Genomic DNA, 24197 nt, shown 5'->3' with positions numbered 1-24197 from the left:
TCTTTTCTTCAGAAGCCGACCCAAGAGAAAAAGAGCTCCGAAATAGTCATCAAATCCAATTAACATGAGAAAAGACACACATGCCATGAACACACCTGCATAATATTCTGTTTATTAGTACAGTTTCACGATGTATCCTCTCAATCGTACATCACTGCGTATGATAAATTGTAAATTTGAAACCTTTCTTAATATTTGAGTCGGAGTTTCTAGGAATCAGGGGAAAAAATCTGATTTCACAATATTTTCGGTTATTTTTCAAATACAGAGAGATTTAATATGGAATGATGAAATAAGTCATTTACAGAAGCCAGAACCTGTTTTACTTCCTTTGAGGATGTCTTTCTTACATTCCATGCCATGATTTTTAACTTGTGAATTAATTGACCTAGAGTGAGCACATATACATGAGTGAATACACATGGGATCTCTTATTTACATTTTTTCCGGATCTGTCAATTTTCTGTCATCCACACCTTGCTTTTCACAACTGCACAACAAAAATCTTTATAAAAGACAAAAGACTGCATGGATTTTCCTTTTCCCTGGTGGACCGTCGCCACTTCATCAAAAAAAAACTAAGAAAAAACACAAAAAGGAACAGACGTGACAACGAGGACAGATCTGTGTAAACATTTGAGCTGTGATGTCCACACACACACATTGACAAACGTGAGGATGTGCATCTTAGGAGTGCCTTTAATCTAAAGAGTTTCAGTGCTTTTTAAGAGGTTTTTTTTAGGAAAACAGGGAAAGAAATACAAAAAGGAGCCATAAAAAAGCAAAAATATATATAAACTAGAAAAAAAGCGCTCAGAGAGCGCCAACCTCCGCCAAAGAGGTCATTTCTACACATGTGGGGAGTGACCCAAACCCATAGTATAGAATATATACAGGCAGTAGTGATACAAGGTTACATAACATAGTAGGTTCTTTTTGATCAAAGTCCCTCGGCTTTGATATTTGGAAGATATTGATAGTTGGAAGTATGGAACCTCACCCAAAAATAACAAGTTCTTCGTTGCCCCGTTAGGAACATTTCCTGGAAATTTCATTAAAATCTGTTTTTGTTTTCAGTCATTTTGCTAGAAGAAGAAAAAACAAACGGCGTCTGTTACGTAACCTCCTTGGCGGAGGTAAAAATTACACAAATTTCACTTTTCAGTAATACCAACTGGAAAAAACCTAAGCCCTACACCTGCACCACTCTGATGTGTCCGTAATGTTTCTCCCCTGTTCTCACTTAGCCACAACTGGTGTGTTTGTATTCACAATCACTTGGACCATAAAGTCCTTTTGGATCTTGGTGTCCTGCAGGTGAGTCTTGTCAGTCAGGAGCTTCCCAGAAAAGAACCACCTCTGGCAGGACACGTCAATGTCCTCCTGTTCCTCCAGCTGTTTCTTGAGCTGGCCGATGGAATCTGCCATGCTGGCGGCCATATGCACGTCTTTTCCTGAGAACCCGACATGAGCAAAAAGAGGACGTGAAAAGTGCTGCTTAATATGAAATGTCCTATTATTTAGGTGTCGTCCTCTCACCTGTGGACAGTCGCACGCGCAGCTGGAACTCTTGCCTGCACGGAGGAGGCTGGGCTTGTTTCTGTGCTGACGCGGAACCTTTGGTCTCACTGGGCGACTCGGTGATTAGATTGACAGGTGGGGATAAAGTGTACACGGGGAGCTGGTAACGGTTGCCCAGTTCGTCGTAACTCTCTGTGAGAGAGCCTGAAGATGTGGGGAAGACAACAGACAAATGGGTCAGTTCTGCCCACATCCAGTCACAACACTGACTTTGACTCTGAAACAACGCTCTGACTCCTCGTGACCAGGCCAAATTGTCCACAGAAAAGAATTTAGACCAATAAAAACAGCACTTTTCCAACTCATTGAGTCTTTTTAATCTGAAAACAAGTCATCTAAGTCTCTTTTCGCCCCCCTGCATCTGTTTTCTCTGCTATGACTTTTTGGACATAAATCCATCTGCAGCGGTCACGCACTGCTGTGACAATTATGTAACTATTCCAGCAGTAATCTCGGAACAACCAGTCCATCATCCTCAGAATGATTAAAGAGGCGTATTTGTGCTGGAAGATGCACAACATTGACAGCTTAGGGGTTATATTCAGTGGAAGCACATGCCTGTGTGTGTGTGTGCGTGTGCGTGTGTGTGTGTGTGTGTGTGTGTGTGTGTGTGTGTGTGTGTGTGTGTGTTTGGGTGGCTCCATACCATGTGGCAGAGTGATACAGGCTCCATCCACGATAGCCTGAGCCAGCTCCAGATCGTTGCACTCTGCAGCCAGGGCTGCCGCTCTGAGTGCGTCCCAGATCTCCTTCCGTCCATCAAAAGCCGGAGCCGTATCCCAGAATTCATCCCTCTTACTCCTCAGCTGGCCCTCCGTCATCGGGTACTGGCTCTTCCACTTTGGACGCTCCTTCTTGAGAGGCTCGTTTCGTCCTAGATGAAAATATTTTTTAAAAACTGATCAGGATCAGGATTGCACCTTTGCAATCGATGCCCCCTGTAATGTGTGTAAGAAGGCGGAATAGTAACGTAAACGTCAGGGATCTCTGATACGGCCGAAAGATTAATCCTATTACACTCCGAGTCCTAAAATTCCCTGAGCTACAGAGAAATTAAGCAAGTTAAAACCACGAGCAAGACAACGACCCTCACACCTATATGTGATATACGCTATTCACTGTCCCCTCAAATTTGACGTGATTCGCAGAGAGAATAAAGCAAAGTGATTATTTATAGTTTGGGATTATTGGTGTATGGTGGGTTATTGCAGTGCTTAGTCTACATGTGCACTGATATGCACATGCGTGCACACACACACACACACACACAGGCTAGTAGATTATGGGCAGTAATCAGGTTCCACATAACAGGATTTATCTCCTATCCCATAAGGTATTAGTAGGACAGATGAGCAGTCTTTGGCCAATGAAAGTCAGTTAAAAATGCTGGAGAACAAACGCAGCCTTAAAGTCACATATGAATGGACAAAAAACCCACAAAACAACTTTAAAAAAGACATTTCCTGTTTTCATTACTTTATTTCTGCAAACACAGATTGTTATTTTTCATGTTATGTCATGTTATACTACTATAAAAGGCTGTTAGTGTCATCTGAAATCGTGGGTAAAAATACACCTGATTTATACAAAGCACAATGAATTCAATATAGTTACCCTTAGGGTAAGAGAAACAAATCAACCCAACGTTGGTTATTGGAAACACAGAGGAGATATGTACCAAAGGAATTCTTGTCAAACTACACAAAAGGCTGCACTTACTCTTCATTAAAATCCTCAAAGGTGAGTTCGGAGTGTGATAGTAGTTGTATTCCCTGGAGTTTGGAACCCCCATCGCTGCCTGTTCCTTTAGCTTGAGTGTAGGTCACTTTAAAGTCTGCATTAATGAGCTACACGGGGTCTTTCTCAGGAAGAGGTCAGCCGTCTGTGTTAACCCAGTTCGCGGATGACAGATGAAGCGACAGACAACTGATCTGCTTCTCCTCGCTAAAGCGTGGCGCCACTGATGCTGGGAGGTGACAACGCCTCTTCCTCTTACCTGCTCTAATAATAACGGCTCCAGAATATCTGGAGCTCAGTTCATGGAAGCAGCTTCGGTTAGTTTGGAGGCAGCATGAACTGCACAACAGGTCTAATCCTATCAACTATTTAGAGACAGGAGAGAAAAACCAACATGCTAAACCTATTACCTGGACAGAAAACCTGGCAAACAGTTAGGCTCTATTTATAGGACGAAAGAAAGACCTTCTATTTCCAAAGGTGAAGGTAAAAAAAGAAAGAGTATAAATGATACATAGATCTCTGAGATAACACGTTTCCAAAACAAGCATGTAATTCCCCACATACTGCAACTAACACCCATAGTATAGAATATATTACAGGCAGTAGTAAAACATAACTTAGGTTGGCGAGGTTGCTTTAAGATCGGTGCCCCTTGGCTGTGATCTTTGGAAATTTGTTTTTTCTTTGCATTTAACATTACTTTATTACTGAGTTAACAGTTAGTGTTATGTTTTATATTAGCCTAAACCATCATTTGACTAGTGTACGTGACTAAAGTCCCTGACAGTTGACCAAGGACTCCTGTGAAGCTACTGAATAAGGTTTCAGAATTTTTGTGACGAAGTCAACAAGGAGGAGAAGAACGGAATGAGAATTAGTGGAAAAACCCTAGATAGCTACACCTCGTGACCAACAATATATTCTGTGAGATAAGGAGTAAAGAGGAAGCTCTGCCCCCCCAGAGAATAAGTAAGATGCACACATGCTGTTGGGGCTTCTTCCTGATCTGACTGTGCTCACTGAAAGCTCTAGAACCCAGAGCTCTGTAGAGCTTTGTCCACTCAAATAAACCTATTTTCTTGTCATAACTGTCTTTCCTCCCTCTGATCCAAACGAGCACTCGGCTTTGAGAGGCTCAGCCGAACAAGATCAAAGCTCAAAGTCACCAAAATGTATCGAGATCTCCCTCGACCCGTTATCACCTTTCCATTTAAAAAATCATTAAAGAGTTATTCTGCAAAGATTCAAAGAAATGGAACTTATTCACAGCCGATTTCTTTTTGCATAAGGCAAACATGCACCGAACTTAAGCTCCCCACAAAGGTGCTGCCCGCTGCTGCTGCTCCATACATAATGCAGAGCAGCACAGCTTGTGAGGGCTCAGTCGCCTGTGTAGTAGGGAACGGATTGACGGTGTTTATATAAAACGCTGTCCTGTCGGAACAGGGCATCAGCTCAGATTAGACGCCGGGCTCATCCTGGGCGGCTGAGATGCAGAGCTGTCAGACGGGGGAAGATGTCCGTGCAGCCGCAACGCAGCCACAAATACAGCTATCAACCCACGTCATCATAAATGCATGAAGTGTTAAAGCTTCATCCTTTCGCTGTAATAAATGCCCGCACACGCCCCATGCACACGCTCAACGTGTTCCAGGGTAATAAAACATGATTCAGCGGCAGCCGGTCGGTCTGATGTGTCTCAGAAATAAAACCTGGGTGTAAAACTAGTGTCCCAGCCGCTTACCTCCACGTTTTTTGCTCTGAGTCGCTCTTCGGTCACTCCCTTGCACGTCCATCCTACTCCTTCCCACACAGCCCCCCATCACTGTCCCTACATCACACAAGGAGGACAAAAACCGTCAGGCACGTTACGCATAAAAGCTATTATTGTTTTTTAAAGGGACCCTTGTTTGGGTGCTTTATATGAAAAGCATCATCGGATGATAGTGACAGCTCAGCACTTCTCGGTCCTGTGAGGTCACACAAGCTGGCATGTTTACGTCACGTGTACTGACAGCTGACCGGGACACGCGCCACAATGAGCCTCGGGCTGCTCCAATTTGACCTTATAAATAAAGTTTTTACTTATATTCGCGATGAAAGTTAACGTCACGTGTTTCTAAGGTAGGACAGGGACGCGTCGTCCTGTGACAATCGCACTGACCACAGACTTCTATTTAAAGAGAACAATTTTTTAATATATATTTTTTAAACGGAACCCGCTCGCATTAATTTTAACCTACCGGAGATCCAGTCTGCTAAATTATGCATTCGTCTGCAGTTTGCTCGCCACATCCGAAACTTGCAATGTTGGCGGACGCTTCCCTGGTCCTGATGCGATGGTCAGCAGGAGATTTGACGGGCTGTAACGAGCCTGGAGGAGCCCCTGACTGCGGTATGCAGATGGAGGGTTGGGCTCAACCGTTGAGCTACGTCAACGTTGGGCCCCGCCCCGCCCTCCCCTGGCCCCGCCCTCCCCTGGCCCCGCCCCGCCCTCACGTTGACGAGCGCACGAGGGGAAGAGACAGCCTATTAGGCCTGTCTGTCTGTCTGTCTGTCTGTCTGAGTGTCTGTCTGTCTGCAAAATAACTCAGTTAAAGGAGAGAATTGAATTATATTTTCAGGAAATGTTAATCATGTGTTTCAGGTGTTTATGCGTGCAAAAGCTATGTATTTATTTATTTGTTGTTACTCTCTGTTCAGACACATCGCACACATCCTGGTTGGAATGATGGTCTGGTTTGATACTTCATTGCGTTCCTTAACATTTACTATTTTCATGCTTTTTAAAAAATTAAAATACCTTTTTCATGCCCCACAGTCTAACAGAACAAGGGTGTTCACCCGAGGCATGTTTGTTACGATGGTAAGACCAGTTTAGTTTTTATTTTACTGCAGTATTTATACATTAGATATGCTAGAACTCCATGGCAGTGCAATGGCAAGGGTAAAATACTCTCCTGAAATATTTACTATGGGCAAAAGATGTGATATTATATTAATCAGCACTTACAGTACACGTTCTACCTTGTCATAATACAAGGTATTAATTTTGGAACATATTAATCAGTCCAGAATTTTTTCCCCAAGGTTAAACGTTGCAAATAAGAAGGTGGTGTTTTGTTCTCATAACCAACTTTGCCGATTTCACTAAATATCATCACACTTTTGAATTACATTCTTCCAATCACCTATTTTACAGCAAAACGCCCTGCGATGAGCTGAGTTATGGGGCTAGGATAGGCTCCAGGAGCCTCTCTGCAAACCCACAAGGGAAAATTAGATAGATAGACTATTTAAATAAAGAAATTCATAGATTTATTAAGTGTGAATATACAAAATACACATAAATAACATGGCAGAGTAAAACATGTATTTAAAAATAATGCTTAAGGAGTCAAATACTGTCAGAGAATGTGGCATATAAAAATATGGAGCCATTTGAGAGTTCAGGTAAAGCCCATAAAAAGAGCAAATCATTTGAAGGAGTATTCTGCTGAGCTACCAGCCAGTGCTACAGTTTTGAGGTATTGAAGGTGAGGACGAGCCCATTATCCAGGTTTCTGGAGCCTCTGAGCCTGGATCCTTAAAGCCAACCAGGTCAAATGACCAGCGCGGTTTAGAAACGGCAGCGGTTGTATTCTGGCCTGAGCAGAGTCTGTCATACAGAGATGAAATCCTTTTTCGTTGGGAAAACCTCCCATGTTCTACCATCACCGTATGGGGTGTGTCCAGAGGGAAGGAGAACGCGTGTCACCCAGTGGCTGGAGACAAAAGTCGAGCCAAATTAGTCAGCAACAAGTACAAAGCAAAATTAACAGTCCAAACACCAAAGAGACACACCTTCTCTTTTCCACACCCAGAAAGACTTTCCAGTTATTCAGCCTGCCGTAGTTATAAGGGTTTCGGAAAACCTGGCAGAGCAGCAAAACACCGTCATCAAGATCAACACCCCTCCTGTCAACCCTCCAGTCATTACACTTTAAATTCATTAAAAAGTCTCACCCTCCCTCGATTTGCCATCCTCTTAGTTTCTTTTTTGTTAATGTGTCTCTCTATGCTGGTTTCTCCTCGGGATATGAGAACGGCATGCCAGAAAGTCAGTGCTCCCAGAGCCACTCCCACTGTGCTGCAAAGAAATAATAATGACAAATAAATCCACTAAAAATGCGACGAGGCAGTCTGTTCTCCACTAATACAATAAAACTAAATTACACAGACCTATTATTTTCTGGTTAAATGCTTGCTGTCATTATTAAACAGTAGTAACAGGCCTCAAACATCAGTCGGTTGAATCATGAATTGTCCAAAACAAATCCTTGTTCAGTTTCGTGTGAACGTGCTATATGCAAATACTCTGAATCACCGCTCGGTCCCATGTAGGACAGGTTGCAGCACGACAAGCATATCTTACCTGGTGAGCACCCACATGTAGATGATGCTCTTATGAGTCATCTTATCCCTAAATGTGTACGGAGGCGCTGGCGTTTGATAGCTGGTCTAAAAGGCAGAATAACACATGACTGAATCGGCATCAAATCTCTTAATGGGCAAAGGTGCTTTTGCGTCACATTGAAAGAGTACCTGGCCAGTGGGAACGAGACCTAAAAGGACTCCCATCCCTGTTACAGGAACCCCTGGCTTTTCCACATCCAGGTGTTTAAAGCGCTGATGGGACAGCCCCCAGAAAAAGAGCCCAGTGTTAAAGACGGGGAACCCGCGACAGTCGACCCAGAGGGACAAAGCAGCCCAGCATTACAGCAGGCTGTGGAACTCACCTCCAGAGCATTGTAGGCATCCAGGAAGAGGTTTCTACCACTGATGCTGCAGTAAACACAGCCCAAGGTCATGAAGAGGCAGAAGGAAAAGAAGTAGCGATGGTTAAAGTGACCCACGCAGTTATTCAACCAGGCTGGCGGGCTCGCATTAAGGGAAAAATAAAGCTTCCATCTCGTCTTTCCAGTGTCATTTTACCCAATTCCTGTTAAAATGGTGGGTATTTGTGAGCACAAAGGATACGACAATGATGGTCCATTTTCAGAATGCACCTGCAGAAAAGAAACAAAATGTTTACACACGATGATGCGTGCTGGTTTTTAGTATTTAGGCCATTCTAATTTTTAAAAAAAATCAGCATTCAGGGTCATTTTTCATTGATTTTCTTTCACACAATACAGAGAATAGGCTGCCTGGAGATTTATCCTTTTTCTTTTCAAACATTTGCTTATTCCAGGGTCAGGGAGATGCTGGAATCTATCCCAGGAGTCTCCTGGGCAGAGACATGAATACACCCTGGAGACACCACCAATTCAACTCAGGACACAAACGCCATTCACGCACATGTGGGCAATTTATATTCTCCAGTCACCCTAATGAGCATGTTTTGGGCTGGTGAAGCCCGTACTGTGGTAACTAAAGCATCTGTGCTAACCATGGCATCTAGAAAACAGTCAAAAGATCATTAGAAGTCTTAAAAGAGATTGAAATCCTGTCTCTCCAATTTGGAGTAATTTCCTCCCTTCTAGCACTTCCAACACACCTGGCAAGACGAAAACATTAATATAAAACTCGTGCGATTTAGGGAGAATTGGAGAACTATCTAAATAATAGTTACTGATTGTAACTATTATTTAATAAAGGTTCCTAACAAACTAAGGGTCCATTGCATGAGTGTAAATATCTATAGATTTGGAAAACCAGATAAATAAATCCACTTATGGCTGATTTGTTGTGAATTTTCCTTTTATACTTCAGTTATTATGTAGTCAAGACAGCAGAGGAAATCTGAGTCGGACAAAAGCTGTGTGTCCATTATAATATTAACACATCTGATTACCCTAGTACACCATTAAAAAGACATAAAAACACTCACGTATTACAGATGCCGCAATGGTGGGTTCTTGCTGGTTTGGGCATGATGCACTTTTTGCAGACTGACACAAATGGGCTGCTATTTCTTTCCTGGGAGGACATTTAACTGAATTAACTACAACTCATGTTTAATTCAGGCTTTAAATACACATAATGGTGTAATAATTATTTTACTAGAGGGAGGTATCCCGGGGAAGTCTTGGCAGCCTTGTAATAGTGGAACGCAATCATGATGAGGTTCCAGTGTCCATAAAAGACGTGCCAAACAATCCAGGCTGGGGAGTATGTGTTGAGGATGAGAGGCAGCAGAACAGCATAAGCTATGGCAAGGATGGAGCTGGTCAGAAAGACCACCAGACAAACAAACACCTGCCAAAGAAAAACAAGGGACGCTCAAAGATGTAAAGCGACACTTTCTGCCATCACTTCAACCGCAGAAACAGATACACACCGTTCCGAACCAGCGAGTGATGTAATCCACCGTCAAGAACACCGGTTCAAATACTGAGTCAAAAACCACATCGGAGTCCGTGAGGGAGTTGAAATAAAGCGAATGGACCAGCACACTTATGTAAGTGAAGAGTTCTCTAATCCGGAGAGGCAGTCTGCTCCTTGCTTTCCTGATGCATGGCCGGAGCCGCACACAGCGCAGTGGTTGGAGCACGGAACTGGGACAACAGCGCATCCTGCATCTGTGACACACACCTGCACATAAACACCTGTAACAATGAAAAGAGAACACAAAATAAATAGTTACAGCTTTCTGGGAGATGGAGGTTTAAAATATGTGTATAGGCAGTCAATAGGGGGGGATTAAACATGCAATAAATGATAATATTCGTCACCACTGCAGTGATGATACAGCTGATAATTGTTTTAAGTATTTTTGTAACTTATCTTCCATCACATCAAAGATTACCAGACAAAACCTTTATAGATGCTTGGCATACTTACTAGTTGTTCCTTGGTGTGTTTGTTTTGGCTAAGGTTAATTCTCGTGTGTTTTTGTGGTCCTTAGTCACCTTTGTAACTGGCTGTTTCCTCCAGCTGTTGCTACACCTGTAATATGAGCTGCAGCCTGGCTGCATTAGTACCAAGTATTTGCAGTAAGTCCTTGCAAAATACATCCAATTGTAGAAAAACCTTCTATGATATGAATGAAGGTGATTAATGGCATTCATCCTCCTGCAGTTTGCGGATCAGCGAGTCAGAGCATCTTGCTTTGCTGCATTCCAGGCAGGGTGGAGTCTTGCAGGTGGTTCGGAGCAGTGGTCTGAATGGTTTTCTGTTGCAGCATTTAGATTTAGGTTCGCCTTAAGTCAGGCTTCTCACAAGGCAAATAAAGCAAACGCTTCCTCGCAAACCCCAAAAGCCCTCTGCGGGTTTCGTACCGATACACATCGCTCTGCTGTCTGCACAGCCTCATACAATCCTAATGCTCCCAAATCCCTTTTGTTGGTCTGTCAGACAGTGTGTTGCTGGTCAGACACCTGCTAAATGTAGCTACTAGTGGAAATCACAGTCGAGATTATTGTTCTTCATGAATACTCACTGTTTTATGGAGGCAGAAGCAACGCTGTGGAAACCAAAACCCCCGTCGACATTTTCAAACGGAAGACAAAAGCAAGATTATTGGAACGTAGTGGCGAGGACGAGCGGGATCAGGGACCTTCAGTGACAGTTAACAGAGCTGGAATCTTGATTTGAGCTACTGCGCATGAGATAAACGCGCGGCGAAAAGCATCATGGGATTTTGAGCCCGGAAGTAAATACAAAATCCCAGTTGCATTTGTTCCGGCGATTATAGTGTACCGATCATTTTTCTGCTCACGTATTTCTTGTTACGATTCATACCAGTGACCAAATGACTCTTTGGAATACGTTTGATGAATTTGCACTGATTTTTGCATTTAATTCTGGGGGTTTGTAGTTTGTACCCCACACACACACCAGCGCCGCTTCCACGAACACGCCGGTTCGCTTTAGCCATGCGGACAGTCGTGTAGTCCGAAATTCTGAGTATTTTGCCGTCTTCGTAACAGTGCAAACACTGTCAGTCATGTCATTCTGCTTCAACTTCGATGTTCCCATTTCACCAGTAACGAAAGGGAACGTGGATGGAAATGGGATGCAAAACAAAAAGAAAGGAAATGCTGCAAAGTCTGTGAGTTAACACTGTTAGCTAGCCAGCGAACTGCAGGTTAAAGTTACTCACACTCCTACTGTATGCTTTAAAGCATGTTTATAATGGTACACAACTCACCTAGGATATCATAGCAGAAAAATGTGCAAAACTCTTACTTTCTACTTATAGAGCTAGAATCCCTACATTGACACAGTTTGAATTTTTTTTTTTACAGAATTTGTGTAGATTCACGTGTTAACTGCAACTTTAAAAAAATGTATATATTTCAATCTACTTTTTACATTATAATTGTCTCACATATGGGAAAGGGCAAAATATTACAAATAACACTTTGGTTCTAAATAAATACTGGGGTTTTCTCAGTTTCGTATGTTGCACACAATCATGTAATACACGCTTGTCATTACCTTTAAACCACAGAGGAGTCTACTGTACTGTTTATTTTGAATCAGGTTGATGTCAATTTTATTTCAGGTGAATGTAATTCTTAAAGAGGGTAGGAACCATTCACATGTATCAGGTGATCACACTCTGCATATTTTGTACATGAACCTCTTATATTCGCATATAAACATATTTAATCAGGAGATATCGCTGTGTGAGGGATTCTGTTGCTATCTAGGCGTGCATTTGGAGAGTCATTGTGGAATTCGTGAAGTTTATACTGAGGGAGGAGCAGTCGAGCTATTAGTCAGATTAGAAGCATGCGAAATGTCTGACATTTTAATCTCTTTGTAACAGCAAATTGTTTCCATGAACAGGATCTTTTCTTTCAATCTTTCAGACTGGGGATTGTGTCCCACAAATGGGGCTGGTAAAACCAGCCAAAGAGCACTCTCCTCTCCCTGGCCCAGGCTTCCCACTTTTGGATGCTGTCACTGAAACCGTCACCATAGGAACACTTCCTCCGCTTCACTTTGTCAACGAGACAGTATTTGAAAGAACGGCTGCTGAGCGAGAGGACGAGGAGAAGATTCTGACTCGCACTGCTGAGCAGAGGTCTGATCTCATCTCTGGTGTGTATGAGGGAGGGCTGAAGGTGTGGGAGTGCACCTACGACCTTCTGGAGCTGATTGAGAAGGAAGGAGAGACCTTTACGGGGAAGGCGGTTCTGGATTTGGGCTGTGGTGCAGGGCTGTTGGGGATAGTGGCTCTGAAGAGAGGAGCCAGGCTAGTCCACTTCCAAGATTACAACAGTACAGTTATTGAACAGCTCACAGTGGCAAATGTAATTCTAAACTGCGGAGATGAGGAGGAAGACGACAGTGATGATGAGGAGAGAGGCAAAGGTGGTGGTAAAATGAAGGCAAAACAAGACCTGAAAGAGGACACCCCCCCTCCCAAGAAGAGAAGCATAGACAGGACCCAGCGTCCACTACTAACCAAGTGTCGATTTTTCTCTGGGGACTGGAGCACATTTCTGGATTTGCTTATCAAGGAAGACCCGCTGCCAAAATTTGACATCATACTCACCTCAGAGACCATCTATAATATCGATTATTACCCAGTGTTACACAAGACGCTTGAAAAGCTGCTGGCACCAGGTGGACTGGTCTACCTTGCTACCAAGTCCCACTACTTTGGTGTAGGGGGTGGGCTGCACCTGTTTGAGACATTTGTGGAGCAGGAGGGTATTTTCTCTTTGGATCGCCTCTGGGACGGGGAAGAGGGCCTTCAGAGACATGTAGTGGTGCTGCGCTTTAAGATAACAAAAGGTTCTTAGGTTGACAAAGCAGCCATACTTCTAATATGAATTATTCATTTATTAGCTTGTTTGTATGTGAGACTTGTTTGTACAGGTAGCTGATAAGACAGGAAAGAGTTGTAATTAAAAAGAAAATGCTGTCTCGTGTCCTGCGTGCTCTTTTGTTGCTTCCTGTATTGAAATTTGAATGTCTGCCAGTAAATGAAGTGCATTTGAAAGGACCCGTTACAGGTATTTAAATGCACGAAAGAAGGGAAATGGGATCAGTGACCTTTGCGAGTGATTTCCCCTGTGTTTAAACAGCAGCATGAAAGCCAGGCTTGTCTCTAAATACAGGCCCAAAATGTCAATTGCAACTTATCCCGCCAGCCCAAGGACGGATCATGAAAGTGCAGTGTGGAATCAAAGCACATCCATGACGGGGCTCTCTGTACTTCTTAATTTAGTAACTTGATGGCTCCTTGGGATGTGGGTTGGTTTTTACCTTCAGGTGAAGTAACGTAATCTGAAGCGCTCCGCTGAGGCAGAAAAAGTTTACGCGTAAATTCACATACAACAGGGTACAGTCCCCCTCGGTGGATTCCCCGTTTTATCCCGATCGAGGAAATCAGCTGGCTTAAACTCTCAGGGCTTTTCCTGAGGAAGTTCACAAGAACTCAAAGTCCTATTTTCTCATATATCAGTAAAGAGGAAACGAGGGTTTTCACTCAGATACTATTGTATCCTTTCCTTGTTTCTAATTCCCCACAGTTAACGTGATTGTGCTATTACTTCCCTGCTTTAGGTGTCAAAAAACGAACCCATTTATGATGGCTGCCTCATAAAAGTACCTTCTCTCAATGAACCGCTCCAGCTACACAAACACGCGCCATGAATTAGTCACAGCCTAAACACCCGTGATGCAAAAATGTGACCCTCCTGATGAGCAACAATTAGCAAAGTCTTAGACCAAAAAAAGCAACCCATAGTTCTAAGAAATTGACTATTCACCCAAACACACCTATATTTTAACACCCACGCTGTATGTAGACATCCTCCATTTACATGTTGTGTAAACTGTGATAAGCGCCTCGACACGGTTTCTGATTGCTTATCCTGGGACAGCAAACTTGCGCTGTGACAACTTAGTCATCCTCCCTCAACTCGACAGCTGTTCACTCTGCGGGGGAATTCCTGTTTCCTCGAGAAGAGCCTCTCCCTTGCTTACTTTATGGGAACGGGGGGGGGGCAGGACCGGTCAGATGGTTTTCCTCAGAAACTATTATGTGTTGATTCACTGTGAGGGGGCGTGTGTTTCACTCCCACTGTTTCCTTCTTACTGGGAAGTGACTGTCGGACTTACCGAAGGGGGGGAGCATATGAGAAGCACGGAGGGAGGGAGACTGACGGGTGATGTAAAAGGTAGAAGTATTTAAGGGCTCTGAATGTCTGGCAGTTGGTGTGGATCTCTCCTCGGGACGGGTAAGGGTGGGCTGAAATTGCAGGACAACCGGAGACAGTTTGGAGACATTTGCTGCTGAGGTGACGCAAGAGTTTTTCTGTATTGAGATGAGAGCGAGTGTAAAGAAGGACTCACTGTCCCAGGAGGCCTTTCAGACAGCCGGGCGCACATTCAGTAAATGTCAGGGGTGAGTATAGATGTAATCTGGTTACATTTTGACTGTATGTGGTTCACATTTCCATCCCAGTTTCATATGTTCTTATACAAATCTAGAGAGTTGGGAACTTTCAGCTGTTGAAGCTGTGTGGTCTTTATCAGGGGTTGAAAAGGCTCGGTCCCCCTGTTTTAAATTTGTTGTCTTATCTGCTGCAGAACTGGCTGTTTCCCAACTCAACAGCCAGAAAAGTTTCCCGTACGTGTTCAGGTGTGGCCTCCCTCAGTAAGTTCACCGATGACACACATTCTAAAAGAATGCTGGTAGAGACCAGGATAACATTCACTCTACCATCTGTGTCAATATTAAATCCAGGCCTTGAATAAACTGGGGGGGGGGTTGTGATGCAGGAAGTGCTCCTCTGAAATAACACAGGCAGTTTAATGGCAAACCTGCTTGGGAGGGTTGAGGGTAATCAAATAGTCCCGAAATTCTTTTCCTGGTGTGTAACACTAACTGATAAGTCACTTTATTCATGTTTCATGCGTTATTGCCGTGACTGGTGTTTAAATCAGCCCAGCAGTCGCAGCAACACTTTTGACCAGGACTCCTGGGGCCAAAGGGTTTCCTCAGATGACCTCAGAGCCACCCATGGGCTCGTCAAACCACAGAATCCCATCCATTAGGTCGGAATCTCAACCAGGATGGTTGTTTTCCACTTTGGTTTTATTTGACTTATGTGAGCTGCCTCATAAGCGGCTGGCGGTTTCTGAAGGACGTGAATGATTCATGGCTGTTGTGACTTGTGCTTCCACTGTAGTGATGCATCACTTCATTTTCCAACGGGGAAAAAAATGATATGAGCATTGCAGAGTTCTTGAGAAACAGGGGCGGTTTTGGGAGGTTTCTATTTTCTTGTTTTCGGTGCTTTACTGTACGTTCCCAAGGCTCTATGTATTCAATAAACCCATATGTAACAATAATAATTCAACGTTGTTTTTATTCTGTTCAGTTTGCTAAAATGTTCTGCGTTAACCCAGATGAAACTTGCAGTGTTTGCGTGGAAACATCCGGCTGAATTTTCTAGAGTGCTCCGCCATGAGAACTGAATTCCATAGATGGTGACATTTGTATGCTTCATCTATGGGCTCAGTTCTTTTGGCTCGGTACTGTCCAGTCGACCCTAATCACACAGAAAACCCAGCCGTTTATTGTGAATTCACAGCATGTCACCTGAAATGTTTGTCAAAAATGATGAATATATTGTTCATGTGCACTTAAATAAAAGTCAAAATGAAGCAACTTGTTATAACGTGTGTTTTTAATAAAGTTATTAACAACTAACAGTTATTTTCCTTTGTGACTCTAATATTACTTTCAGTCAGTGACCACATTCAAGGAGAGAGAGTTACCCATAAAACTGGTGCCACGTAATGAAATTCCAGAATGTGTCATCCACTGTCTAAAACCTCCCATGACAACCATTAACTCCCTGACATCCTCCCCAGTTCTACCAGAAGGAAGCACCTGTCTAAGGGGGCAAAGCCAACAAATCTAATATGAACAGTTCAGGAATGTCACTGATTATTATTGTACAACAGGAAACCCGATAGAACTGGCAAAAATCTACATTTAGAGCTGGTCCACTCCCATATTGTAGTTTTATACTGTAAATGAGGCAACTGTGTAATGAATAGTTTTTATTCAAGGAATTCAGAAAAATCTCCACTGCTGATTACTAATTAACATAACAGTTCAACAAGGAAATCAAATTTAGCCCTACCTCAAGTCATCTATTAAGGATGGGCCAGATGTTAGTGATTCAGTTTGCAGCCTCTATAATACATAATAATATATAATATATAATAATCCTAATTCTGAATTTAAAGACAAAAGCCCTGACTTGTTTCCATCAAGCTTGGTTGAATTTATTACAGATTGCCAACAAGATGGCGGCGCGAGCACATCGCGAGGCCCGGCGTCTCTCCAGTTTCTGCAAAATTGCAGTGATTTACCTGCTCTTCGTTACTTGCTGCTTCTTTTGCACTTCTGGTTAGATGCTAAACTGCATTTTGTTGCTCTGTACCTGTACATGTGCAATAACAATAAAGTTGAATCTAATCTAATCTAATCTAATCTAATATAACCCAATAAAACAGGGCATGGTATTAATAAAGAATATTACAGCTAGTCAGTCTCTCAAATCCAGTTCTAAAAATTAGGTTTAACTAAGCAGACTTTATATCGCAAAGAATCCTTAAAAAAATGAGGAAGGTTAAATAATCCTAATTCTGAATTTAAAGACAAAAACACTGACTTGTTTCCATCAAGCTTGGTTGAATTTATAACAGATGTGAATTCCGGGGGCGTTCGCGATACGTCCAATACGGGTCCTCATTGGCCAGTTGGCGCTGTCAATCATAGACGTCACGCCGTTAGCCGACCAATGGGTGGTCGAGATTTGTGGAGTAGTGTAAAGGATGAGCAACAGGCTGTTCCGCTGACTGTGGAACAGCAGTTGGAGTTTTACGTTTATTTCCTCGAGAAATATTAACTCTGTCACGCTCTTATGATTTAGGGTTAGCCCAGTGTCGTTGGACTGGGGGTAGGTAGAAGAAAATACCCCCACACCTTGTTTTAAGGAGAAATAAAGGTTTCTTCTAACCTTTGCCATGGATGAGGTACGGCCTAGCAGTGGTGCTCAAGCCCATGGGCTTTCACCGCTGTTTCCCCCCGGACTGCAGGCTATCTATGCGGAATGTAGGAGACTTTACCCCGAGCAAGCGAATCCCCTGCAAGTCACTGCTATTGTTAAATATTGGTAAGTACCCCGCTTCTGTGTTGCCATCCCGACAATTCCCTAAGGCGCTGATTTCGTTAGCCAATGGCTAACCAGTAGCTAGCCTAGGCTAAGCTAACCCTTTGGGCTTTTTACATCAATAATGCATATTTTCCATACATGCTTACAGTATTTTGCTTGCTCAGACACACGATACCAGTGAATTAACGATGATAAACTGCTCTGAGACAGAGGTTTACGCACCTGGCGAAGTTTGTTCTGCAGATTTACTGACGAGTTGATTGAAAACGTCACTTTAATGTGGACATTTTTCTTTACTTTCCACAGGTTAGGGGGGCCAGACCCGTTAGACTATATCAGCATGTATAGGAATGTCGGCTGTCCATCCCAGGACGTCCAAGAACACTGGCATTATGTCAGTTTTGGACTGAGTGATCTGTATGGAGATAACAGGGTTCATGAGTAAGTACACAAAGGCGAATCTTTGTTTTCATGGGAGTTGAGAAAATGACAATACTCGATTTCTGAGCTGGATTTTGCATTGTCTCTTTCCACTTGAGTGTCGCCACCCTGCTGACGTGCACGCCGCAAAATGATCCTTTTTGGAAATCATAACAATCATTGTCATTTTCTCAATGCTCATGCATGTGTCACAAAGGAACAAAGCCTCAAGTGTCCCACTGTGTGTGTTCGTTTGCGTGTCAGATTTACAGGATCTGATGGACCAAGCGGCTTTGGCTTTGAGCTGACTTTTAGATTAAAAAGAGAGGCTGGAGAGACGGCACCACCGACCTGGCCCGCTGAACTCATGCAAGGGTTGGCTCGTTACGTATTCCAGTCTGGTAAGATTCAGTTTCAGGATTGCTGCTGTTGACAATGAAGCATTTTAAGAGTAAATGCAACTGTTAATCTGTGTGAAGTAATGAAAGTTTAAACCTGACACACTGAGTGTGGTGATTTCACAGCTCTGTACGGCTTCTGTCACTGATAAAAGCTCTGTTAATTAGCAATGATTTGCGTTTCCTTTAGTCACACTTGGTTACTAGACTAGTAGATGATTTACCTGTGAGGGATTTTATTGAGCCAATCTTTGGTTTCTTCTACCCAGCCATCTTTTAAAGAGGAGGACAAACACTGATCAGGATAATGTGTCTTCCCTGTCTCCTCTTTACCTGAAACTACTGTTAGCTTAGGTTGTGAACATGCAACCTATTTCAAGTTGAATAGGTTAAGACTGCTGAGAGAAATGAGAGATTGAGAGGGTGTCTAGGAGGAGAGGCACCGTTGGAGTTTAGAAAAGGTATTTTCTGCATTCTGTCTTCCAGCTGTGCTCAATTTGCTCTTGGGTGGGCCGTGTTAGAGTTAAATGAATGCTGACTCTGGGCCATCTTCACCCTGTGTTTCCTTTTAAATAAGTGCAGGCTGTCCTCATCTGACCTTCCCAGCAGGATTAAATATGAAATAAAGTGTGTTTTTTTCATATTTTCCTTGCACGATTTTCCTTTTGAACAAAGAAAGAAGGAACACTTAACACATATTTAGGATTTTTTTTAAATGAATACAAACTGGGATTTTTTTTTTTATAGAAAACACGTTTTGTAGCGGCGACCACGTGTCGTGGCACAGTCCACTCGACAACAGCGAGTCTCGTATCCAGCATATGTTGCTCACCGAGGACCCTCAAATGCAGCCAATTCAAACGCCATTTGGCACAGTGGCCTTTCTTCAGGTGAGCTCCAACATGTCTTTTAACACAGCACAACCCCAGAAGATTAAGATTATTCAGGACATTGTTTTGTTCAGCCCGTACATGTTTCATGCACGAGCGTGGCTTAAATGTGTAAAGTTAAAAACACGAATGCAGTCCATGTGTCAAATTCATCACGGTGTCCTGTAGATTGTTGGTGTGTGTACAGAGGAGCTGCAGGCGGCGCAACAGTGGAACGGGCAGGGTATTCTGGAGCTGATGCGTGGAGTCAGAGTGTGAGTACAGCAGTGCATCCGTGAACGGAACCGCTGAATATAACAAGCGGTGCTTTCAAATAATTCTTTTTGTTCACGTATGATCGTCATCTGAGTTCATTAGTCGCACCCGTCCAATTCAGTTGTGCTCTGCTTTGTTTGATTCATCGTGCTGATTTTTAACTGGGGATGAAGTCGGTGGTTGTTGTGTGCACAGGGCTGGGGGCCCCTGGCTTATCACAGATATGAGGAGAGGAGAGACCATCTTTGACATTGATCCACATCTACAAGTAAGGCTTTAATGACGCCTGCATATAAAATAAAATAAAATATTGTGTTTTTTCCGGATATTCATTAGTTACAAGTTTAGCCACTCGTGGTCATCGGTACCAGGAAAAACTGCTGTCTCCTACAGAGACATAAAATGGAAATTAGTGCTGAATTATTGATTTTTATCTCTCGTGTTTAGTGCCCCCCCTTTGGGCTTTTTCAGCAGCCTTTGCTTGTTTTTCCACAACGCGTCCTCACTCGAACTAGTGTTGATGATTGCATATATTTCTTGCTCATCTAAGCAGGAGAGAGTGGACCAGGGCATTGAGACGGAGGGCTCCAACCTGAGTGGGGTCAGCGCCAAGTGTGTGTGGGACGATCTGAGTCGTCCACCGGAGGATGAGGAGGACAGCCGCTCAATCTGCATCGGCTCGCAGCCACGGAGGCTTTCGGAAAAAGGTGCGGAACGTCCCAGTCAGCTCTGTTGTTGGAACCGGGAGTTCCCCACCATTGCCTACACCGCTGCTCGGGTTTCGTGGCGCAGGTTGTGCACGATGGTGTAATTTCGTGGTTTTGTTTGTGTGCGTTGACAGACACAGAGCAGATCCGGGAGACCCTGAAAAAAGGGCTAGAGTTCAACACCAAAGCAACGCTCCCCCCCATCAGCAGCCAGAGGCAGATTCAGGAGAGACCTCAGTAAGTTCCAGAGCTGCACGACGTCGTCTCCAATGGCAACGGTGATACAGGAAATCACACTTTCGCGCTGTCTTCACAATTGTTTTGCATTTGTCACTCGTATGAAAGCAAACGGCCCCGATGACGTTGCTTCTTCTGGCACGTCCCATTTTCCTTGACACTTTCTTTGTTTCTCAGGAGTCGGAAGGACAGTTTGGAGAGTGAGAGTTCGGCGGCCATTATTCCTCACGAGCTGGTGCGAACACGGCAGTTGGAGAGCGTCCATTTGAAATTTAACCAAGAGTCTGGCACCCTGCTGCCCCTCTGCCTGCGGTACCCGGCCTTTATCATAGAAACGAGTTCCTGAGTAGCTCAGTCAGAGCAGCAACATCTCTGTAGTCGCTCCCTGAGCTCCTCCTCCAGGGTACATTTATGGAAGTCTGTTGGGTTTGTCTCCAGGGGACGGTTGCTCCACGGGAGACACTTCACTTACAAAAGTATCCACGGAGACACAGCTATCACCTTTGTGTCATCGGGGGTTGAAGGAGCCTTTGCCACCGAGGAGCACCCGTATGCAGCCCACGGGCCCTGGCTTCAGGTATTGATTTTATAGCACACGCCTCGGCTTCAGGCTGCTGCTGGTCTTTTTTACGTGTCTAATAACGCGTCGTCTGCAAAGATCCTCTTGACTGAAGAGTTTGTGGAGCAGATGCTTGGGGATATACAGGAACTCGGCACTCGTGATGAGGTGAGGGTTAAAGGTTTTGCACTTTTGCTGCGTTTCTGGGCGATCGCTTATATGTTTCAGCTGTTTGCCTTCTCTCTTTGCAGACCAAATTACCAAAGGAGTACAGTTGGCCAGAAAAGAAGCTGAAGATTTCTGTACTACCAGACTCTGTGTTTGATAATCCTCTTCAGTGAGATGTGGAATCTCTCTCTAGCTCAACCACACATCTCTGGACCCTGTCAGAACGCAGACTGGTTGCCCCCATGATGGAGAGCAGGAGACCTTTTCACTCAAGATGATGGCCGTTACTGCGTTCTGAGGCTCTGAAGGCTTCGTTTTGCTAAACAACCCAGTAGATGATCAGCGTGAATATTCAGCACCGTCACGTATGCTCAACACGTACCGTGTTTGAGAAATGACCCAATAACTGGCTTATTGCTCATTTTAATTTATTCCATTGACCTTAAAAAAGACAGATGTCCAACAATGACCCTCTTCGTCCCATCATGTCTGTTCTGTGGAAATGCTGGACATTTTATGTTTGTCATCTTTCCAAAGTCTGCGTTGTTGAGACTCCTCGCTTCACATCGTTACTCCTGTGCATCATATCCAAATACCACCAATGTGTATTTGGCATCGAAAGGACCTGTTGGGAAATCTGTGCCTTGAGTCTTAAGGACTGAAGAGTCTCTCTTGGCTCTTGATGCTGCCTACAGCTGCTTTGATCTCATCAAAGCTGCTGCTTTTTTTTTTTTTAAGGTGCGATTGCATTCCAATTTAACACTCAAGAAAACAATTGCAGGATTTTACTGTGACGGCTTTTTATTTTCCTTTTTTATTCAGCGTGACAAATGTAAAGTTTAGCTATGGTTCATGGTATTTTCTATTTTATTGAACTGCCTGATTGTAATCCCAAGTGCATTAAAAAGTGTAGTTATTTACACAGAAAACTGATTGTTCTGTTTAAAGAGGGAGCAGAAAAAATTGGTTGCACGAGTAGTGATGATTCGAGCTCTGGACAGATCTTCAAAAAGGGGATAATTGATTAAAAATCCTTTCATACTTGTGATAAGTGAGATTAGTAAACCAAAAAAACAAATTTTACTTTGCATCCAGGTAGAAAATTCACATTTTTTTTAATATGGATCAAGAAAACCGCGATAATGGAGAACAAGTGTCAGAAACATCCCATTTGGAACACACAAACACACCTTGAGTCCACTTTCCAAGAACCGCTTGAAGCAAATTCGTTATCAAGTGGCGGCTGAACACATTTTTGGGTGACGGAGCATCGGCGTCTCATGACGTTTCGCATCACAACATCATCCAATGCCGAGTGGACCAAGAACTCCATGTGTGAAACCTCTGGTACAAAAAGTTGTCTTCCATAAAAATGTCAGCGAGCCGCTCCCTACGGCCACCGGCGGACTTCCTCTGCTCACTGCTTCTGTTTCTTCTTTGCTGGTTTAATGGGGCTGATCTCCTCGTCTTCCTCATCAGCTTCGTCCTCGTCGGACATGTCCGAGTCTTCAACCTGTGAAGCTGCGCGAGACGCATCCTTTATTTCAGGGTCATTTCTTTATAAAATGGCAGGTGTTTATCTTTTCCTAATATTAAGAAAGATCTAATGTAAATTACCAGTGAAGTTTGGACACACCCCAATATTTTTTCATCACTTAATATTGCCGAAATGTACCGAAGGCCCCAAAGCTATGAAGGAAAACCGAGAGTCACCTCTGCGGCTGAGGATGAGCTCAGCAGAGTTCAAAGGACCCAGCCCGGCTACCACAGCAGCAACATTCCATCCCACCCAGTTGGACCAGCGTTCATTTTTCAGCTGGAAAATGATCCCAAACATGCCGCCAGGTTGTGTCAGAGCCACCCGAGCAGGAGGGATGGAGCGCTGCGTCAGACGACGAGGCCTCCGCAGCTACCTGACCCCCAGAGTAAAGGCCAAAGGGCTCCCAAGTGCTCAGCACCCCTGAGAATGCCGTCCCAACTGTTGGAAGCCCATTTGAGGGGACTACATCATGAATCTTTGAGTAACTGCTGACTATATTGTTTATTTTTGAATTCCAAACATGTTCATTCACAATTTTGATGCCTTCAGTGGAAAACCATTAACTGACAAGGTGTGTCTGAGCCTTTGACTGGTGGTGTGAGACAGCACTGTTCCTTACCTATGAGGTGCAACCCGCTGACACTAACTGGTCCTACCCCAGCCTTCAGCCTTATGGTCACAGGGGCTTTCAGCTCAAACTCTCCCAGACTCACCTGGAGGATGGGGATACATTAAAATCACCTTTAAACAAGTAAAAAAAACAAAAAAACAAACGGGTGTTGGTACCATAGGCAGACAGCTGACATGAAGGTTGGCGATTGGCACTGAAATAGTCTTTCCCTGGTGGTTCATGGCCGTCACCTCCACAACATTACTCTCCTCCTTTGCTCCTTCTCCCAGGCAAATCTACAAAACAGCATCAAACATCTTTCTACGCTGCGTGTAGCCTAAATGCGTCGGTGGTTTGACAGACACGATGCAGCGAATGCTCTTTTGAAAACTCGACAGTTACAGTAAATGTACATACTGTTCTGAGCTCAAGGAAATGCTCCAGGTCCTCCTCCTCATCTCCTTGGAAAGTGTAGAAAGGCACTTTAGAGGACAGTTCACAGCCTGGAATATAGAAACACAGAAAAACCTAAATTCACGATTTTATGAACACAAATAAACAAAGATCAGGGGATTTTAAAAAAATACCAAAGCGGGATCTTCACTGTGGGACCATCATAGAAGAGCCCCACGTGTGAGCCACCAGTGGCGGAGCGATAGAATGTTTAAATTGATCTTACTGAACAGGAAGCTCTCCAACTTTGTTTGAGCTGGCCGCCCGATTTCCGACGATTCTTCATCCTGGAAAAACATTCTGTTGGACAACTAAATCTCGGTTTGATGTTATCCGGAGGCAAATGAACCCGTCAAACGAAGAAACAAGCAGGTCGCAGACTATATACGTCATTTTACGTCATCACCATGCGCCGATAGTTAATAAATAACGCAAATACTGATCGCTTTTTCGATTAAAAAAATGAAATTACAATCAAAATTATCTGTTTTTCAGATAGAA

The 24197-nt window shown here is 43.7% G+C and overlaps 5 protein-coding genes and 1 long non-coding RNA gene across 9 annotated transcripts; 3 read left to right on the top strand and 3 right to left on the bottom strand.

The window, feature by feature from the left end:
- Positions 1-92: 92 nt before the first annotated feature.
- Positions 93-5716, bottom strand: ubtd1a (ubiquitin domain containing 1a). 2 transcript variants are annotated; one of them, XM_003964134.3, is made up of 5 exons: positions 5565-5716; positions 5066-5152; positions 2228-2455; positions 1540-1725; positions 93-1454 (listed from the first exon to the last, which is right to left on the bottom strand). In XM_003964134.3, exons 1-5 carry the CDS (start codon positions 5614-5616, stop codon positions 1240-1242), a joined length of 768 nt encoding a protein of 255 aa, XP_003964183.2. In that variant the 5' UTR covers positions 5617-5716; the 3' UTR covers positions 93-1239. The 2 variants fall into 2 exon arrangements, with proteins under 2 accessions (XP_003964183.2, XP_029690837.1); XM_029834977.1 differs by lacking the exons at positions 5066-5152; positions 5565-5716 and adding an exon at positions 3301-5039.
- A 900-nt stretch (positions 5717-6616) lies between these two features.
- On the bottom strand, positions 6617-10901 carry zdhhc16a (zDHHC palmitoyltransferase 16a). 2 transcript variants are annotated; one of them, XM_003964133.3, is made up of 11 exons: positions 10745-10901; positions 9644-9911; positions 9367-9561; positions 9194-9282; positions 8341-8369; positions 8100-8233; positions 7906-7989; positions 7736-7821; positions 7327-7450; positions 7165-7235; positions 6617-7085 (listed from the first exon to the last, which is right to left on the bottom strand). In XM_003964133.3, exons 2-11 carry the CDS (start codon positions 9875-9877, stop codon positions 6983-6985), a joined length of 1149 nt encoding a protein of 382 aa, XP_003964182.2. In that variant the 5' UTR covers positions 9878-9911; positions 10745-10901; the 3' UTR covers positions 6617-6982. The 2 variants fall into 2 exon arrangements, with proteins under 2 accessions (XP_003964182.2, XP_029690810.1); XM_029834950.1 differs by lacking the exon at positions 7906-7989.
- Positions 10902-10945: 44 nt separating this feature from the next.
- On the top strand, positions 10946-13183 carry mettl18 (methyltransferase 18, RPL3 N3-histidine). The gene is made up of 2 exons (XM_003964132.3): positions 10946-11356; positions 12123-13183. The coding sequence occupies exons 1-2, from the start codon at positions 11252-11254 to the stop codon at positions 13059-13061; spliced, it is 1044 nt and encodes a 347-aa protein (XP_003964181.2). The 5' UTR covers positions 10946-11251; the 3' UTR covers positions 13062-13183.
- Positions 13184-14418: 1235 nt separating this feature from the next.
- LOC115249522 (uncharacterized) lies at positions 14419-15936 on the top strand. Its single transcript, XR_003888201.1, has 2 exons — positions 14419-14671; positions 14857-15936. It is a non-coding gene; the product is annotated as an uncharacterized lncRNA (long non-coding RNA).
- Positions 15937-17082: 1146 nt separating this feature from the next.
- Positions 17083-22022, top strand: sufu (suppressor of fused homolog (Drosophila)). Of its 2 annotated transcripts, none has more exons than XM_029834927.1 (12): positions 17083-17459; positions 17766-17900; positions 18144-18280; positions 19025-19167; positions 19336-19421; positions 19618-19690; positions 19976-20129; positions 20264-20366; positions 20544-20678; positions 20805-20943; positions 21025-21093; positions 21177-22022. In XM_029834927.1, the coding sequence occupies exons 1-12, from the start codon at positions 17311-17313 to the stop codon at positions 21264-21266; spliced, it is 1413 nt and encodes a 470-aa protein (XP_029690787.1). In that variant the 5' UTR covers positions 17083-17310; the 3' UTR covers positions 21267-22022. The 2 variants fall into 2 exon arrangements, with proteins under 2 accessions (XP_029690787.1, XP_003964128.1); XM_003964079.3 differs by having other exon boundaries at positions 17085-17459; positions 19973-20129.
- A 155-nt stretch (positions 22023-22177) lies between these two features.
- On the bottom strand, positions 22178-24106 carry npm3 (nucleophosmin/nucleoplasmin, 3). The gene is made up of 5 exons (XM_003964078.3): positions 23923-24106; positions 23661-23746; positions 23420-23539; positions 23253-23346; positions 22178-22614 (listed from the first exon to the last, which is right to left on the bottom strand). Exons 1-5 carry the CDS (start codon positions 23993-23995, stop codon positions 22511-22513), a joined length of 477 nt encoding a protein of 158 aa, XP_003964127.1. The 5' UTR covers positions 23996-24106; the 3' UTR covers positions 22178-22510.
- Positions 24107-24197: the final 91 nt, after the last annotated feature.

Source organism: Takifugu rubripes, chromosome 4, assembly GCF_901000725.2.
Source record: "Takifugu rubripes chromosome 4, fTakRub1.2, whole genome shotgun sequence".
In the NCBI taxonomy this organism is placed as follows: domain Eukaryota; kingdom Metazoa; phylum Chordata; class Actinopteri; order Tetraodontiformes; family Tetraodontidae; genus Takifugu; species Takifugu rubripes.
Note: the sequence above shows the minus strand (reverse complement) of the source record. Positions and strands in the feature narration are given on the sequence as shown.